At 46.9% G+C, this 16919-nt stretch overlaps 1 protein-coding gene across 1 annotated transcript in view; it reads left to right on the top strand.

Annotated features, from left to right (window-relative positions):
* Positions 1-16773, top strand: part of CIT (citron rho-interacting serine/threonine kinase) — a 158540-nt gene extending 141767 nt beyond the window's left edge. Inside the window, exons 37-47 of the mRNA XM_023528160.1 lie at positions 961-1041; positions 1190-1325; positions 2998-3137; positions 4238-4330; positions 5901-6009; positions 6105-6233; positions 6748-6828; positions 8473-8551; positions 8689-8868; positions 13227-13530; positions 14339-16773. Of these exons, the coding sequence (XP_023383928.1) occupies positions 961-1041; positions 1190-1325; positions 2998-3137; positions 4238-4330; positions 5901-6009; positions 6105-6233; positions 6748-6828; positions 8473-8551; positions 8689-8868; positions 13227-13530; positions 14339-14362 (1356 nt within the window). The 3' untranslated portion in view covers positions 14363-16773. The remainder of the gene's footprint in view (positions 1-960; positions 1042-1189; positions 1326-2997; positions 3138-4237; positions 4331-5900; positions 6010-6104; positions 6234-6747; positions 6829-8472; positions 8552-8688; positions 8869-13226; positions 13531-14338) is intronic.
* The last annotated feature ends 146 nt before the right edge of the window (positions 16774-16919 follow it).

Below are 16919 nucleotides of genomic sequence, written 5' to 3'. Positions count from 1 at the left end.
AGGCCTGCATTACAAGCACTTTGGCCATGAGGCAGCACAAAAGGCTGCCGACAGCCATGGAACTTCAGGAAGGCTTTTCATAACCTTCTCACTTGCTTCCCCACAATTTGCTCTTCTGTAGGCAAGTTTGAAATCCTACTTACCCTCACGACGTTAGAAATGTAGGTGTGCCTTGATTGGCAGCACTCCTCCCAGAACGTTCCAGGATATAAACAGGGCTCTCTGCTCACTGGCGTTTTCTCCACCAAAGACCAGCTCTTTGCAAGCAGTTAGTTCCTAATAAACACTTTAAGTGTTAGCAACCGGAAAATCCTTAACCATGAGTCTCCTGATAAGGAACTCTGCTCACTGGATAGCCTTGTTTTAATGACCTGTTTTGTTGTTACACATATAAGCCTTCTACTGAAATCCACGTTAATATGTGTACAATAGGGCCGTGACTGTATTTCGTACGAGCTTCTGCCCACGTGGGTTCAGGTAAAGAGATTCAGAAGCTTGTCGGCTTGCTACTGGTGCTGTGCTTTGCACTAGTGTCGCAGCCTGGAGGGGCAGGAGCCTTCCACGTGGCTTATTAACCTCATGCAGCTGACATCTCCTTAGCTTCAGCTTATTTCCTACCCCAGAATATCTGTCTGTGTCAACTACACTCACTCATTCCTGCATCCAAGCGGAGTTACAACTCCGATGCTAAATAACAGCCACCTTGGAGCGATCGATAAGATCGACGTCTTGCCTTTTGAGCTTAGATTAAAATCTGAGGCAAGCCACGAGCGGATGTGTGTTTCTGAGCTTTTTCAGGAGGAGCTTGCCTTTTTTCCTGGCATTAAACTTCTCTCCGTTCTTGCTTTTGTCTCTGAATGGTTTGGCCACGAACAGTTCGATCTCACTAGGTCCTCTTTTTCTTTCTTTCTTTCTATCTTTCTTTCTTTCTTTCTTTTTTTTTTTTAAACATACTGAAAGAAATTGCTTGGAAACTCCCTGCTGAAACTGGAAGGCGATGACCGTCTAGACATGAACTGCACACTGCCCTTCAGTGACCAGGTAATGACGTGTTTTGGACGCTGTCACCTCGCATAGGGCAATAGCCACACACAGTCATGAAAGAAAGGACTGCGTCGGCTTTGTTGCTCTTACTGTGATGGTGACGTGACGATGCTTATGTTCTGCCTTTGGACGTCTGTCCTCGCAGGTGGTGTTGGTGGGCACCGAGGAAGGGCTCTATGCACTGAATGTCTTGAAAAACTCCCTCACCCACGTCCCAGGAATTGGAGCAGTCTTCCAAATTTATATCATCAAGGACCTGGAGAAGCTACTCATGATAGCAGGTGGTAGGCCAAGGACACGGCGCTTTTTATTCACTTTTAAGGACAGCTACTTGAAAGGCAAATGTCGTGCTTGTGAAAACACAAAGGCGGGTCTTCCTGGTGGCAGGTTGGAACAGAAGCAACTCTTTTCTCTGTGTTCCCTGTGTTTATGCCCAAGCTGGTGACTTCTTTGTTCAGCTTCAGTGTCCTTGGGGTACAATTAGCAAGTGTGACACCCCCCAAGGAACATCTCACCATTATACCAGGTGAAGAGTGAGTCATTGATGTCAGACCCTTTGTCCTCATCGCCTTACTATGCCATGAGCCACGGCCTTCTGAGCGCTCACCTGCTCTGTTGTGCGTTTTCTCGTTTCTCTGTGACCCCTCAGAGACCCTCCTTCTAGATTCACCACGTGTTAATGTTTTTGCCGCATTTCTCTCTCCCTCTCTCTCTCTCTCTCTCTCTCTCTCTCTCTCTCTCTCTCTTTCTCTCTCTTTCTCTCTCTCTCTCTCTCTCTCACACACACACACACACACACACAATCACTTTTTTGAACTGTGAGAGTCAGTTGCACAAGTTCTTCCTCATATCACCTTGGAATAAGGGTGTTCTCTTGTGTAACCCTGGCAAATTTTTTTTCTCTTTCTTTATTGGTGGTACTGCTTTTTAAAAAGGGAAAACAGTAACGTACTGGCTCATCATTTGAAACCTCCACAGTTAGGTCTTGTTTTTGGCACAACTGGATGGATCCAGGGCCTGAAATAATATGGCTTTTCTTGAACTCTCGGCTCTTTTCCTCTGCTTGCTCGCTTTGTCTTTTTTCTTTCTTCTTGTTTGCTTTTCTTTCTTCTTTCCTCCCTTCTTTCTTGACTTTGTTCTTTTGAGCAGTTTTAGGTCCACAGCAAAACTGAACAAAAAATACAGAGATTTTCCATATTCCCCGCCCCCACAATGCACAGATGCACAGCCTCCCCCACTAGTTTGTTCCAACTGAGGAACCTGCACTGACACATCATTGTCACCCAAAGTTCATAAATTACAGAAGGGTTCGGTCTTGGCGGTGTATACTCTGCGAGTTTGGACAAGTAGGTAATGGCACGAATCCACAATTATAGTATCATACAGAATAGTCGCACGTGGTATAGTTCTGATTCTGGGAGTTTAACCTTTGCTGTAATACAGTTACTTGATATACTGCCCATTATCAGATTTTACCTATGGCTCCAGTCATGTCCTTTATTTATTTTCCTGACTCATGATCCAGTCCAGTATTGTGCGTTGCATTTAGTCATGTCTCTTTAGTCTCCTTTAATCTGAAATGGGATCCTCAGCCTATCTCTTGTCTTTGACTTCGACATGTTGGAATAGTCCGAACCTATTGTTTTCTATAATGTCCTCTCGTTGTTCCTAACACTTTCTTTACTTTGATGGGAAACATATTTAAAAGTACAGTTCACATTCTTCGATTTCATATCTGCAGAAGTTTTTTTTCTCCCAGAATCTTAACCAAGAGGCCACATGTTTTCATTTTAGATCTAAAACTTGGACCTAAATTATATTTTACGGGAATTTGTGAAAAACATAGTCCATTCGTGTGGCCTTGCTGGCTTTGACCTAGGAGTAGAACTAGAACTGCCGTGTCTTTGTTTAATGGCCTCTTACTGACCAGGAAGCTGTTCCTTCTCACCTCAGGAGAAGAGCGGGCCTTGTGTCTTGTTGACGTGAAGAAAGTGAAACAGTCCCTGGCACAGTCTCACCTTCCTGCTCAGCCAGACATCTCGCCCAACATTTTTGAAGCTGTCAAGGGCTGCCACTTGTTTGCTGCTGGCAAGGTAAGCTCTCCTCAGGGCCTCAACTGGCAGAATGTTTAGCTAATTAATTTTTAGGTCTTTTTTTCTAATATAAGCATTTTAGGGCTACAAATTTTCCTCTAACTACAGTTTTAGTTGCACCCTGTAAATTTTTTTATCATTCCACATATTTTTAAATGTCTTATTTTTTCTGTGAATGACGAGTTACTCAGAAATGTACGCTTTAGTTTTCAAAAATTGTAAGTTAACTTTATTATAATGTTTGACACGCTAAAAAAAAATGTATGGAGTATATAAGTAAATTACAAAATTATAACACCTAATAGTGTTGTAAACATCCAGAAACTCACTACCCAACCCAAGAAACAGAACGCTACCAACAATTTGTATTTTCCTGTGTATTCCTCCCCTAGCCCATCCTATCTCCCTCCACCTACCCTGCCGACTGCTCACCTTCATCTCAGGACCGATTTGAACAATTCTTTTCACCCTTGATGAAATGATAAAGATAGTTGTAGGAGATGAAGTAAGAGGAATTCGATTGTTCTAGAAAAAGAGCATTGATGTAGAACTCTCTATACACAGATCTTAGCTAAGAACTTTAATCTTTGGACCAAAATCTTCTGTAAATTCTTATAGCAGTTTCTACCACCTTTCCCCTCTTTGACGGTAAGATTCTCAAAAGAATCTATCTCTAGCAAAAGACATATACACCCAGATAGTGTAGGGGCAGGTGGGGTTCCTGAGCCTTTCTCTGCATCTCTGTTACATCAGTGGTTCTCAACCACGGGTGATTCTGCCCCACGAAGGATATTGGGCCATGTCTGGAGACATTTTTGATGTCATCACTGTCCATAATACCATTGGCATCTGAGAGGTAGAGCCCAGGGTTGCTGCCTTAATCCTCCAATTCACAGAACAGCCCCTCATCACAGGCCGTCGTCTGGTCCAAAGAAAGGATTGGTAGTGCCGAGGTTGTGGTGTAGACTGACTCTGTAGCAAAACTAGGAAAAGAGCATCAGCTTAGTAAAAAAAAGCTGATGCTCTTTTCCTAGTTTTGCTACAGAGTCAGTCTACACCACAGTGATGCTCTTCTTTCTTTTCTCTCTATTGCCTTTCAGATTGAGAACGGGCTCTGCATCTGTGCAGCCATGCCCAGCAAAGTCGTCATCCTCCGCTACAATGAAAACCTCAGCAAATATTGCATTCGGAAAGTAAGTCCCAGGCCCCGCCCACCCTCCTCTCACTGGCACCTGGTGTGAGAAGTGTGCTGTCTCAGGGAATAGCGTGTGTCCATTCCTTTATCCTGCAGACCTTAAGCCTGGGTGACCTCCTTAGAGAGAGAGAGGGACACCTTTCTTTCCTGGAGGAAGCTCCAGAGCCGCTGGTAGCTGCAGTTTCTCCCTCTCACTTTCCCTGTCCTGTTTGTGAGCTGTCTCTCCAGCCAGCCCAGTGAATCCAGCCTCTCATTAAGGTAGAAAGGAAGTTGGCTGATGGAGGAGACACTTCTTTTGAACCAGCAAAAAGAAAAGGAAAGCGCTCTCTCTGAGAAGCTGGCACTCCTTGGTGGCACTTAGCAGAATCTTTCTCAGATCCCAGAAGTTTTTATTAATAACCTTTGGAAAAGCCAGCACTAGCCGTGTTTCAATATGCAATTAGGGAGCTGGTTCTTGGAGCAGAGTGAGTCGTGGTGATGACTGCAGTCTGGGCACGGTGCATGGTAGAGCCTTATATTTGCTTTGCTTCCAGAGGAGGCTGTCTGTTGCCCCTCGACTGAGAATGTTTCACCCATCATAAGCCTGATTTATTTCAGGTGCTTTCATGATTAGTGTGAAAAGTAAAACAAGGGATGAATATAGAAGGATCATTACCTGTTAGAAAAACTGTTTCATTCTGAGTGGGCTGATATTTAGTTTGTGTTTTTATTGAACACCTTCTGGTACCAGAGACTGAGCTGCTGCTTTACAAACACTTTTCAAAACAATTCTGAAAAGCAGGGGTGGCAGTCCCCAATTGCAGGTAAGACAATCGAGGCTGGCTGAGATCCTAAGTTACAAAGTCGAGACCAAACCTGAAGTTTGATTTTTCTTACCATGTCACTATGTCATGCTGCCTAAAAGTTTCTTCATACTTAGTAGGTAATCAATAAATATTCATTGGTTGTGAAAATGCTGATTAGAGTTTGAGCTGTTAGCTTCAGGAGAATTCTCAGAAACCATTGCTTCTGAATAATTCCTGGCCACTGTTTTGAATAAGCATTCCTAGGTTGTTGAATGAGGATTGGCCTGAAAACAAGTAGAAGTAATTAGGAAGCAGATAATTCACACAGATGACAATAATAGTGATGGCGATGATTACATAGGTAACAAGAGGTTTAAAATAAAAACACAGTAGAACCTTGAAAAAAGAAGGAAACTAACGCCACTCCCTCCAGCAAGTACTGTTAATAGTTGGTGTATTTTCCCAGACTTTTTCCTCTGATAAGAGTGCTGTATTTTTGAATACTACCTTCTCATTGAAATAGTGTTTCTTTTTTGGCTACAGTTTGACCTTTTTTCTTAGTCCGGGGTTGCAAAGAACCCAGAGGAAGCAAAGGGACATCAGTCCTCATGAGGGACAGGAGACGATCGATCAAATGTGCTTTGTGTGACTGACAGCTTGAGCAAGTCCGGTGGTGACCACCCTCGAGGCTCTGTTAGATGCCCCAGGTGGAAACAGGAGAGCCCAGGAAGGTGGCTGTCCCATGTCAACACTCACGTTCTCCTCTTCTGCCCTCTGCCTCAGGAGATAGAGACCTCAGAGCCCTGCAGCTGTATCCACTTCACCAACTACAGTATCCTCATCGGAACCAATAAATTCTACGAAATTGACATGAAGCAGTACACACTTGAGGGTAGGGCCCGAGTCCTCCCCAGCCCACGCACTGCTCCGGCCCTGCCGCCAGCTCGAGTGTGTTTCTGAAGCCCCGCCTCTCGCCTGCCTTTACAGAATTCCTGGACAAGAATGACCACTCTTTGGCGCCTGCTGTGTTTGCCTCCTCTTCCAACAGTTTCCCTGTATCGATCGTGCAGGTGAATGGCACAGGACAGCGGGAGGAGTACCTGCTCTGCTTCCACGGTGAGTCGGGGCTGCCGCCGCCCACTGCTCTTTCCAGCCCCTTGTCCTCCACCAGGGCACTAGCCCGGCCCAGCTCTGTTGTATTCTGGCCAACGAGAAGGCAGTTCTTGCCGTCTCTTGCCTTCACTTCTTTCTCTCTCTTTCCTTCCGCCCATTTTTTTTCCTCTTGATGCTTCTCTCTCTTTTTTCTCTCTAAATCTCTATTTTTTTTTTTTCTGTCTCTTCTTCCCTGTTCTCTGGGTCTCTGTTTCTCTCCCTTCCTCCCTGTCTCACTCCCTACCCCCGTTCTCCTTCTTCCACCCTTTTCTTTTCCTGTCTCTCCCCCTTTCGCTTGAACCTCTTTTTAAAATAAATCACAGATGTGGCTCAGCAGAAGCCCGTAGGTTTAAATGATCCAGTGAAATCTGGCCAGTGGGTCGTCTGGGCTCGATTACTTCTTCTTCTGTCAAAGTGTGTGTCATTGACACTGCCTGCCTCTGACTATGCTCATGCCCCCGGCTCTGACCCCTTGCAGAATTTGGGGTGTTCGTGGATTCTTACGGAAGACGTAGCCGCACAGACGATCTCAAGTGGAGTCGCTTACCTTTGGCCTTCGGTAAGTGAGGCAAGGTGTGGAGGGCTCTTTCCTGCCAGCTGGTCTCCTGGGAAAGAATTGCAAATGGGACTCTTTTTGGCCTGAGCACTGTGCTCATGGAGTCCATTAGACACCAGTGTCACATGTAGTCATCACCCGAATAAATGTTCAGGGCAAAGATTCTGAGGCTTGATAACTGCATCAGCCAGACCCCCAGCCTTGTCAAGTATTTGTTAGGCTCTCGTGATAGAAAGGAGACCAGTCTGTGAGTTTATTTAAATCAGCACAGTATTCCATGGCATAGATGAGCACCTCTCGATGTCAATTCTAATTAGGCAGAGCACTTCGGTCATGGCTGCTCTGTTTGTAAGTGTGAACAAAGCTGGGATGAACATCTCGCACTAATTTTTTTTATGCCTGTCCAAAAGTATCCTCTGCTCATCAGTCCTTAAAGCGGAAGTGCTGGGTGAAAGCGCGAACACATACAAATGTGCCTGCGTGAATGTTCAGAAACACCATGATGACTGAAACACACTTCAAGACTGTTTTGTCGATCTATTGCTGCATATCAGATTCCCAAACTTAGTGCCTGAACACAGCAACAACGATTACCCACGATTCTGTGGTCGACTGGACAGTTCTGCTTCATGTGATGTCCTTAGGGGCACTGGCACAACTACAATGGCCTCACGAGCATGGCAGGCACTTGGTGCCATTGGTGGGAGCTCGCCTGGGGCTGGTGGCTGGAGGCTGGAGGCCTCGGTTCCTCTCCACGGGGGCTTCTTCCAAGAGAGCGAAGGCGGGAGCTGTTGGGCCTTCTCGTTCTCACTGCATTCTGCTGGTTAAAGGAGGCCAGGGAGCCAGCCCAGGTTCAAGGCGAGGAGACTCCCCTGGGGCCCGAGTGCCGGCAGGCACGACTAATAGTCTAATGCCGAAGTAATAGTTTAGCACCAGGAGTGAGTGAGAATCTCCTTTCCCCTTTAAGACAGAAAACATCATGTCCTAGAGTGTCAGTGACAGCATGATAAATAGTATTAAGACCAAACATATCTAATTAGCTCTGCAACCAGTCTTTTTTAATTTAATTTTTTTCAAAAATTCAAATAATCAGTTTAAAAAGGTATACAATGAAAAGTCTCATCCATGTCACCTACCTTCCGAATTCTCCTTTCTCACTCCCTTTAGAAAAAGAAAAACAAAAAAACCTTAACAGTTTCTTAGTCTTCTGGTACTTTATGAAAATACAGAGGCATGAAAGATATACCCTTATATGCCCCCTTTCTAAAATCATATTAGTAGCACACTTTACACATTATTCTGAACCTTGCCGTGTACACTGTAAAACAATGCAACTCAGTTTTTTCGCATATCAGTACACGGAGAGCTGCTTCTTGCATTTTTACAGCTTTGCAGAACCCCATGGTTGTACTGTAATTTATCTAACTGATCCCCTTGAATGTACCTTTGAGTTGGTCCCCACCTTCTGCTCTAACCACATGGCAGTGAACAGATGCGAACGTGCCTCATCACGCTGGCACGTGGATGTACGTGTGGGACCAGCTCCTTTACGTGAGGTTGCTGGGTCCAGGGAGGCATCGCGGCCGGGTTTTGATGTTCTCTCTGCTAACGCTTCCTTCACGCTCTTCCCCCATGGCGGCCGCGCAGCCTACAGGGAACCCTATCTGTTTGTGACCCACTTCAACTCACTCGAAGTGATTGAGATCCAGGCACGCTCCTCTCTGGGGTAAGCACTGCCCTCCAGGCCGCGGAAGCCTCCGCCGTTGGGGTTGGGTGTTGGGGCCGCTTGTGGGTTTCCTCCTTCCCGCCTGGCAGCGGAGGTCACCCGCCATGCAGATTCTCATCCGGTGCTGTCCTCCGCAGGACCCCTGCCCGAGCGTATTTGGAAATCCCAAACCCACGCTACCTGGGCCCTGCAATTTCCTCGGGAGCGATTTACCTGGCGTCCTCGTACCAGGATAAATTAAGGGTCATTTGCTGCAAAGGCAACCTCGTGAAGGAGTCCGGCACTGACCACCACCGGGGTCCCTCCACCTCCCGCAGGTACTGTGCCCCGCCTCTTCCTCATTACAGGGGCCAAGTGCTGTCTGCAAAGCAGAAGGGAATCTTGCTAAACTGGGTGAAGTTTTCCCAATATTCAGGCTCAAGCCACTTATTTCTTTGAGCTCGATAGCATTGAAACGACATAGTCACAGTGTCAGGAGGATTTAAAAATGCCCCTCTCGTAAAAGGCAGAAGGAAACGTCCGGCCTTTCTCTGGTGGGTATTTTCGGTGGCTCCATTTGGAATGGGGCAGGAATTATGCCTTCATTGCTTTAGTAGATATTCTACGGGGCTAATAGGGCTTGTTGTGGGAGGTTTAGTGGTGAATCAGCCAGATGAATCCCCTTTCCTGAGGAATCTCCAGGGGAGAGACACACACAATCAGGCACTTTCAGCACAGCTTAGAAGGACGAGGCTGGCATCTGGGTCGTGTAGGCACTGTGGGAGCTCAGAGGAGGGCCCCCTGCCCAGACTTGGGGGTCAGGGACGATTTCCCAGAAGATAGGAGGTCCTATGTATCTTTTCCTCTTTCTTTGCATGTTTCGTAATTTTTTGTTGGAAACCAAACATTCCAAATACAGTTATGTGGCAGCTCTGGAAATCAGGTCTCCCTCCCTGGGTTTGTTGCTGCTTGTTTAGTGACTGTCCTAGACGAATTCTGTCAAGTCTGTTTATTATGTTCCTCCACTGAAGTTTCTGGGGCTAGAGCTTTTCTCTTGAGGTAGCCTTGAGTCAGGACAAACGAAAGCTAGCCCTAAGAACAGTCTTTTCCAAGGAGTAGCCAGACAGGTTAGATAATGACAGTTCTCTGGGGACGGATCTTTCTGGGGAGCTTCAGTCCTGATGTGCTCCCTCCAGAGCCAGCTAGGCTGCTGATTTCCACAGCTCCTGAGGTTACAAGGCCCTCGGCTTTCAACACTGCCGCAGATCTGGGGAGAGAGGGATGGGAATAGTTCAAGTTAAAATGTCACAACGCTTGTTGTTCTTACTGAGATTCAGCTGTTTTTCTTGCATAAATGCTCTTTGAATTGTTGCAGATCCAGGTTGATGTGTAGGTTTGAGATGTGTAAGTTTAAGTTCTTGGTCCATAGGAAGGTCTGAGATTATTGGATGATCTAGGATTTTAATTTTCTGGACTGGTTTACAAACCTCATGTGTCTACCCTATGTAAAAGAGTCATGTGGACTCCCTGCCATGTGCCAGAGACAGTGGCACTGGGATACACAGATGAAGGGGACACCGGTTTTATTCTGAAGGGACTTGCAGTTGGTGGAGAAACCACCTCCAACATTACGAAATGCTTAGATCTAGCAAAATAGAGTCATCCATTTAATATTCTGAGACTATGTCCTAATTTTGCTGAAATGTAGGAGTTAGTCTGAAATGTTTGATTTTAATATCAGGAACTTGCTGGAAAACCAGAAGTACCAAATAACCAGCAGCTCCTATCTCTTTTGGCTTGACCCTGCCTCAAGGGTGACTTCTAAAGGGCTATAGTCCTCCCCTGAAAATGTCTAGATTTCATTTAAGTAGTTTCCAAGTGATGCCAAGAATCGGAGTGGATTTTTTTCCTCCATTGCCTCACTAGTGAGATGGCCAGGCACCTTCCTTCTGAGACTATATGGTATCTCTGTAATGAGTTACTTATTCTGTGGTTGAAAATGATTCCAGTTCCTATGAACAGGGGCAGAAATAATGCTGTTTCTTTCCTGCTGTTGCCAGGCACGTCTGGGAATCAGCAGTTAGTCTAGTTGCCTCCTGGTTTATAAAGTGGTCTTTTTGCTGCTGACTGCTTTGGGCAGGTCACAACGTAGAAAGCCAGCTTGGCTGAGTGTGATTCACCGCAGGCAGCATCGCCCTGGTCTGTTTAGCAGAGCAGGAAATGTAACTCTTTGCAAGAAACAGAAAAGTAACATGGTAGATTATTGTTTATTAATGGATACGGAGATGGAAGAATGCCCACTTGCCTGAAATGATGAGTGTTTTCTTTCATCCCAGTAATCTAAGCTGACACCCCAAATGGCCTTCTTGGAGCCATCTTTCTTCCCCTGGGCAGTAAGCTCCCTCACTTGCTTTATGATGGGCCTCTGTGGACACATTTTATAATTTCTCTTCCATTATAAATAGGCTTAATGTAATTCTACTTGGAATTCATTTTTTTATGTCTTCCATATCTTAAAGCCACATAACTAGAGATGAATATAAACTCTGATTTCAAGCTGTTGAAATCTGAGTTACCTCAGATTTTATTGCTGCGTACCCAGCTTAGGGAGATTCTAGCGCTCTAAGAATGTTATCTGAATCTTCACATCAAGAAGCAAGAGAATGACATGAACCATTCACAATGAACTGACCACTTATAAAATTATCTCCACTCACCAGCCTCTCTGTTTTACTGTAGAGCAGAAATTGGCAGACTTTCTCTATAAAGGTCCAGATAGTAAATATTTTTGGCTTTGCAGTCCATATGGTCTCTGTCTCAAGTACTCAACTCTGCTGGAGTGTGAAAGCAGCCACAGACAGTGTATAACCAGATGGGCATGGCTGTGTGCCAATAAAACTTTATTTATAAAAACAGGCATCTGTCTGCTTTTGGCCCTGAAGCTTGCTCTAGAGTAGGGTTCCCCAGCCCCCGGGCTGCAGACTGGTACCAGTCCGTGGCCTCTTAGGAACTGGGCCGCACAGCAAGAGGTAAGCAGTGAGTCAGAGAGGGAAGCTTCATCTGTGTTTGCAGCCGCTCCCCAGCGCTAGCATCACTGCCTCAGCTCCACCTCAGGTCATCAGGCATTAGATTCTCATAGGAGCACCGGTCCCTGGTGCCAAAAAGGTTGGGGACCACTGGTCTAGAGTCTCTTTTCTCTCACTGGGTTGATGTCTTTGCTGCTCAGTCGCTTTCAATAACGGGCATTGACAAAAGAAATTCTGGCAGTTAGACCAGTAATTGAAGAACAAGAAAATCAACAAGCTGATAAAGTGATAGCTGTTCCAAAGAGAAGTATTTAAATTTCAAGGATTAAGATAGGCCTTTGGGAAAACCAATGACACTTTCAAATATTTTTGAAGAAATTACTACGATTCACTGCCAAAGTCCAACATCGATGTAAAGGATGCCATATAATGTGTTAGCATACAATTTTTTTGAGAAAATTACAGCAAAATAAGTCAGTATGAGATTCGTTCTTGGTTTATTCTTAGAATCAGCATATAATCACAGTTATAATTTAGATTTTTAAAATGTCTGGGATAAAATAAATTTATTTTCCTGATTTCTGCTTTTACTTTCCAAGATAAAGCTCCATTGAAAATATGTCTCCAGGTGGTATTCAGTATAAAATTTCGATCCCATTTTAAGGTTGTTTTTTCCCAGCACTAATTATGCTCACATATGAGAATCTAGATACTTTTTCTGCTCGTTGGGGTGGGAAGAAATTGACTTAGAAGACCACATTTGAGTTCTCACTGTATTTCTGGACCTCGCTTCTTCAGAGCGGTGGTTGGGGCCACGTCTGCTGAAATCTTTACCTGAAATACCTGGGCCAGGACTGGGTGCAGGGTTGGATTGGTCGTACAAAAAGGCCATAGTGTTTTCAATTGTTTGGTTATTAACCATCCGTCTTTGGGGCCAGGGACATTTTTTGAGCCAGCCCTGCTCAGTCGTTTCCTAATTATCTCAGGCCTGATCCCTACACTTCTTGCATCAGCGCTGGGTGCCACAAAGACTCTTGGAAAGCCACCTGGAGGGAGAGGTGACCACACACCAGGCCCAGGAGCGGGACAGATATGGCAGCTGACAGCGATGAGTACAGGCTTTTCTGAAAACTGCTCCCTTGTATCGAGGGCCTTTTAGCAGGCTTAACCCCGAAACGAGGACGTCCTTCTGTGCCTTCTCGGCTCTGGAAGACATGCGGTCAGAGTCTGGGGATTATGGCATCAGCCTGACCTGTATCAAGTCTCAGCTCTGCAGCTCACCAGCTCCGGCCAGTCAGCCACCCTGCCCGTGTCTCCATTTTCTTGTCTGTACAGTGAGGGTCCTGCCCGTTCCCCGCTTGTAGCACTGCTGTGGCAGTTTAACAAGGTGATGCACCTAAAGAGCTTAGCACAGGGCCTGGCACACAGTAGGTGCTCAGTGAGTAAAAGCGTGCTCCGAGGCCAGGAAGCTTGATTTTCTTTCGTTGTCATCTTTGCTTTCTTCCCTGTCCTCCCTACCCAAATAAAACAAACAAAAAGCCCGAAGAACTCCAGGCGGGGTCTTTTTCTCATAGTCATTGTTGAGACTGGGGCATGGGGGCGGCTCAGAGAAGGAAAAGTCCCCTTTGGGGTTATGACTGCTCAGCTCCCCCTCCCTCTCCTGTCGCCAGCAGCCCCAACAAGCGAGGCCCGCCAACGTACAACGAGCACATCACCAAGCGCGTGGCCTCCAGCCCGGCGCCGCCCGAAGGCCCCAGCCACCCGAGAGAGCCAAGCACACCCCACCGCTACCGAGAGGGGCGGACGGAGCTGCGCAGGGACAAGTCGCCCGGCCGCCCCCTGGAGCGGGAGAAGTCCCCAGGCCGGATGCTTAGCACTCGGAGGGAGCGGTCCCCCGGGAGGCTGTTCGAAGACAGCAGCAGGGGCCGGCTGCCCGTGGGAGCTGTGAGGACACCCCTGTCCCAGGTCAACAAGGTGAAGCAACATCCGGAAGCCAGAGGAATGACCGGGGGAGGGGGGGGAGGGGTTGGGGGGGTGGGGTTAAGGGAACTCAGTTAACGTAACTCAGATTTTGTGAGTCACCTGACAAGGTTAGGAGGAAAACGTAGTTGATTTAAGAAAAGGCTTCCTATGCAAACGGATGCTGTGTGTGTGTGTACGTGTGTAACCCAACATGTAACAGCTACCAGAGTGTATCATTCTTGTCAGCAGTTTCTGGAGACGGTCTGTGCATACAAGGAAATGTGAGTGTGTTCTCTCTTCTTAAACAAAAACACTACACAGAACGTTCTATGCCTTACTTTTTCAAACACACATACAAATACACATACGTCAAGAATTTTTCTGGAAGGCTACACAGAAACTGGTAGAAGTCGCTGTCTTCTAGAACTTAGAATCTTCTGTCACCGGAAGCTGATTTTCTGCCATCTGCAGGTCACTGTTGGCACCTGTGCCGGTCCAGAGAGGAGGAAAGCCATCTAGATGTTTTTTCTTACCTCCTCTTATTTACCGATGAAATGATGTATGTGTGTGCGTGCGTGCGTGCGTGCGTGCGTGTGTGTATGCGTAATACTAGAGATAACACGCATAGCTTTGGGGACTTTTCAGTGAACTTCAGTCCCAGAGGGACTCCAAGCTTTGAGAGTTGGCTCTGCTGGTTGGTGCCACCCTGCAGAGCACCACTGAGAGGAGGGACCAGGTGCTGCAGACTTCCTGTTTGGATTATGCAAAGAGCACCGCAGTCTCTGTGTTGCTACAATCCTCCTCCTTCTTTTGCTCCTAGGTCTGGGACCAGTCTTCAGTATAAATCTCAGTTCGAAAAACCAACTCCTCATCTTAATCTGCAGGAAAACACCAAACACTATGGAACTCTGCTGAAGGGGACCCCAGTGCCCATCTGCCCAGCCACTCCGTGGCACAGCTGGCCCCAGACCCACCTCAGCACGGACACCCCTGCATCCAGGAGGTGCAGGGGGCTGAGGCTCTTCGGAGCTGTGGGCACCTTCCTGCAGTCATCCTCTCTGCACTTTGTTACTCTTTCAAAGCATTCATAAACTTTTGTACCTAGCTCTAGCCTGCACCAGTTCATCACAGGAAGCCAACCTGGCGCTAACTACAACGTGGTTAGAATCCTAATTAATAGCTTACTTTAAGATCCTAGGGTTCGTTGGGTTTTTTTCCCTTCAGTTTTTTTTCCGTCTTTTTTTTTTTTTTTTTTTTAAGACAACAATTCTTACTAGATTTCAATAGCAGTGTATTTCCTGTTGTAGTCATTTTTAGCTAGATCCCACCATCAGGTCTATGCTACTGAAACGTATCGTGGAAGCGCCCCTGCCAGTTGGCTAACCTCCTGCACTCACATAGGTTCATTCTCATTCTAGCCCATCCTCGCAGATGGCCCTGTTTTACCCAGGGTGAAGTCTTAGCCAAATGTTTACTGTTCTCATTGCCTTTTATGGCCTTGACGACTTCCCTCCCACCAGCTGAGAATGTATGGAGGTCTTCAGGCCTCAGCTTGGAGGCAGTGACTTGGGGCCAAGGGACCTCGAGGAGCTTTCCCTCCCTGCCCCTCAGCGTCATCTCCCCAGCCTGCTGTCCCCGCTTTCCATGTAGCTTTGGCCAGGAAAGCATGCAACAGACTCGCTCTGAGGCCAGCATTAATGGGTCTCTGGGCCCAGGAGGGGACTGGGGGCACCGACCTGCTGTCCGTGACGGCACGCTGTTCCCCATGCCGGGATGGGAGGAGACTCGTCCGGGAGTTCTGCATGGCCATTCACTGCATGTGCTGTCGCCCGGCCTGGCTGCCCCCCTTGGGTTGCTCTGCCAATGTACTAGTTCCATACCACAGCTTCCGCCGAGTCGAGACCCTCGAACGACTTGCCAACTCACTGGCCACAAAAAAGCTGCAGTCTGTAGTACTAAACAAACAAAAACCAAACGCTCAAGCCTTACGACCAGAGAAGGATTTCAGCAAACCACCACCTCACACACTTTCACGCTTCCTGCCGACTCCCTCGTGGATGACTCTGTTCACACAAAACCCAGCACGGTTCTACCCCACGAAACTGTGACTTCCCAAACGAGCCTTTCCCTAGGGCTAGACTCAGACCAGGAAGTTCGAGGAGGAAGCCGCAGCCCAACCCTACCCGCTCCGCGGGGTCGGGAAGCCCTCCCTAGGTGCAGTGTGGCTCACTTTTACCCTCCGTCAGAGTGCGACATTCCTGGCGACTGGTAAAGAACCAACTTAGAGGCTTTGCAGTTGGCAAGCTGACTAGCGGCCTTATTTCTGCCTTTAATCTCCCGCAAGGCATCTCTTGCTTCGGATTCTCCGTGACTCTTAGGCACGCCTCCAACAACCAAGGCACGTGCTAGGCAGGCGGACAGGTAGACCCGTTGCCACCACAGCAGGTGGACACGACCGTGTTTCAACCCATGTGTCCAGTTCTGACCACTTTCCAGATTGCAACCCGGCCCAAGTCCCGGCTCCTTCCTGCTCGTCTCTTAACCTAAGTGCTTTGTCATTTGATATGCCCATGGTCCTCCATGTCGTCGCGCCCTTGGCAGGTGTCATGCCTTCGTGTTTTATGTGCCGCTCAGAGTCTTGAGGCTCATACTGCATCCCCTCCCTCCCCCGGGGCAGGTCTGACTGAATGTTTGCTGAAGTTTCTGTCTCTTGGTCCACAAGTATTTGGAAAGGTCACTGAAAATTGGTGTTTCAGTCTTGGCATTTCATTTAGGATCTCCATGAGAAACAGGCTTCTAGAGCCCTGAAAATGTATATCGTGTGTCTCATTTGTGAAATGCTTCCTGCTATAGAACTAGCTCAAAAGACTGTACATATTTACAAGAAACTTTATATTCGTAACAAAAAAAAAAAGGAAATTGAATTGGTTTCTACTTTTTTATTGTAAAAGGTGCATTTTTCAACACTTACTTTTGGTTTCAATGGTGGTGGTTGTGGACAGCCATCTTCATTGGAGGGTGGGGAGCTCCGTGTGACCACCAAGATGCCAGCAGGAGATACTGAAACATGAAATCGCAGTCAAAAGCTTATTAGCATAAATAAGATTCTAGGTCTCCAAAAGTGCAGGCTTTTTCTTCATTACCTTTTTTATTCAGAATGAGGAAAAGAACACAGGGAGCAATTCAAGATCCACCTTGAGAGAAATGGACTTTGCTGTTGAACAATAGTGAAATAAAGCAATGATTTAAAACGTTTGCTTTAGTGCAACGACCTCTTCTTTTCTCGAGAGAGACCGTAAAAATCCTAGGTGTGGCCCGTGTCAGGCTTCTTATCCCGGCTCGGGACCTCCCTTCTTTTAAACGGAGGCTTTCCTCTGGGGCGGTGGGAGCTCCACAGGGGT

Source organism: Pteropus vampyrus, unplaced genomic scaffold (genome assembly GCF_000151845.1).
Source record: "Pteropus vampyrus isolate Shadow unplaced genomic scaffold, Pvam_2.0 Scaffold23, whole genome shotgun sequence".
Classification (NCBI taxonomy): Eukaryota; Metazoa; Chordata; class Mammalia; order Chiroptera; family Pteropodidae; genus Pteropus; species Pteropus vampyrus.
This window is presented reverse-complemented; position numbering and strand designations above follow the sequence as displayed.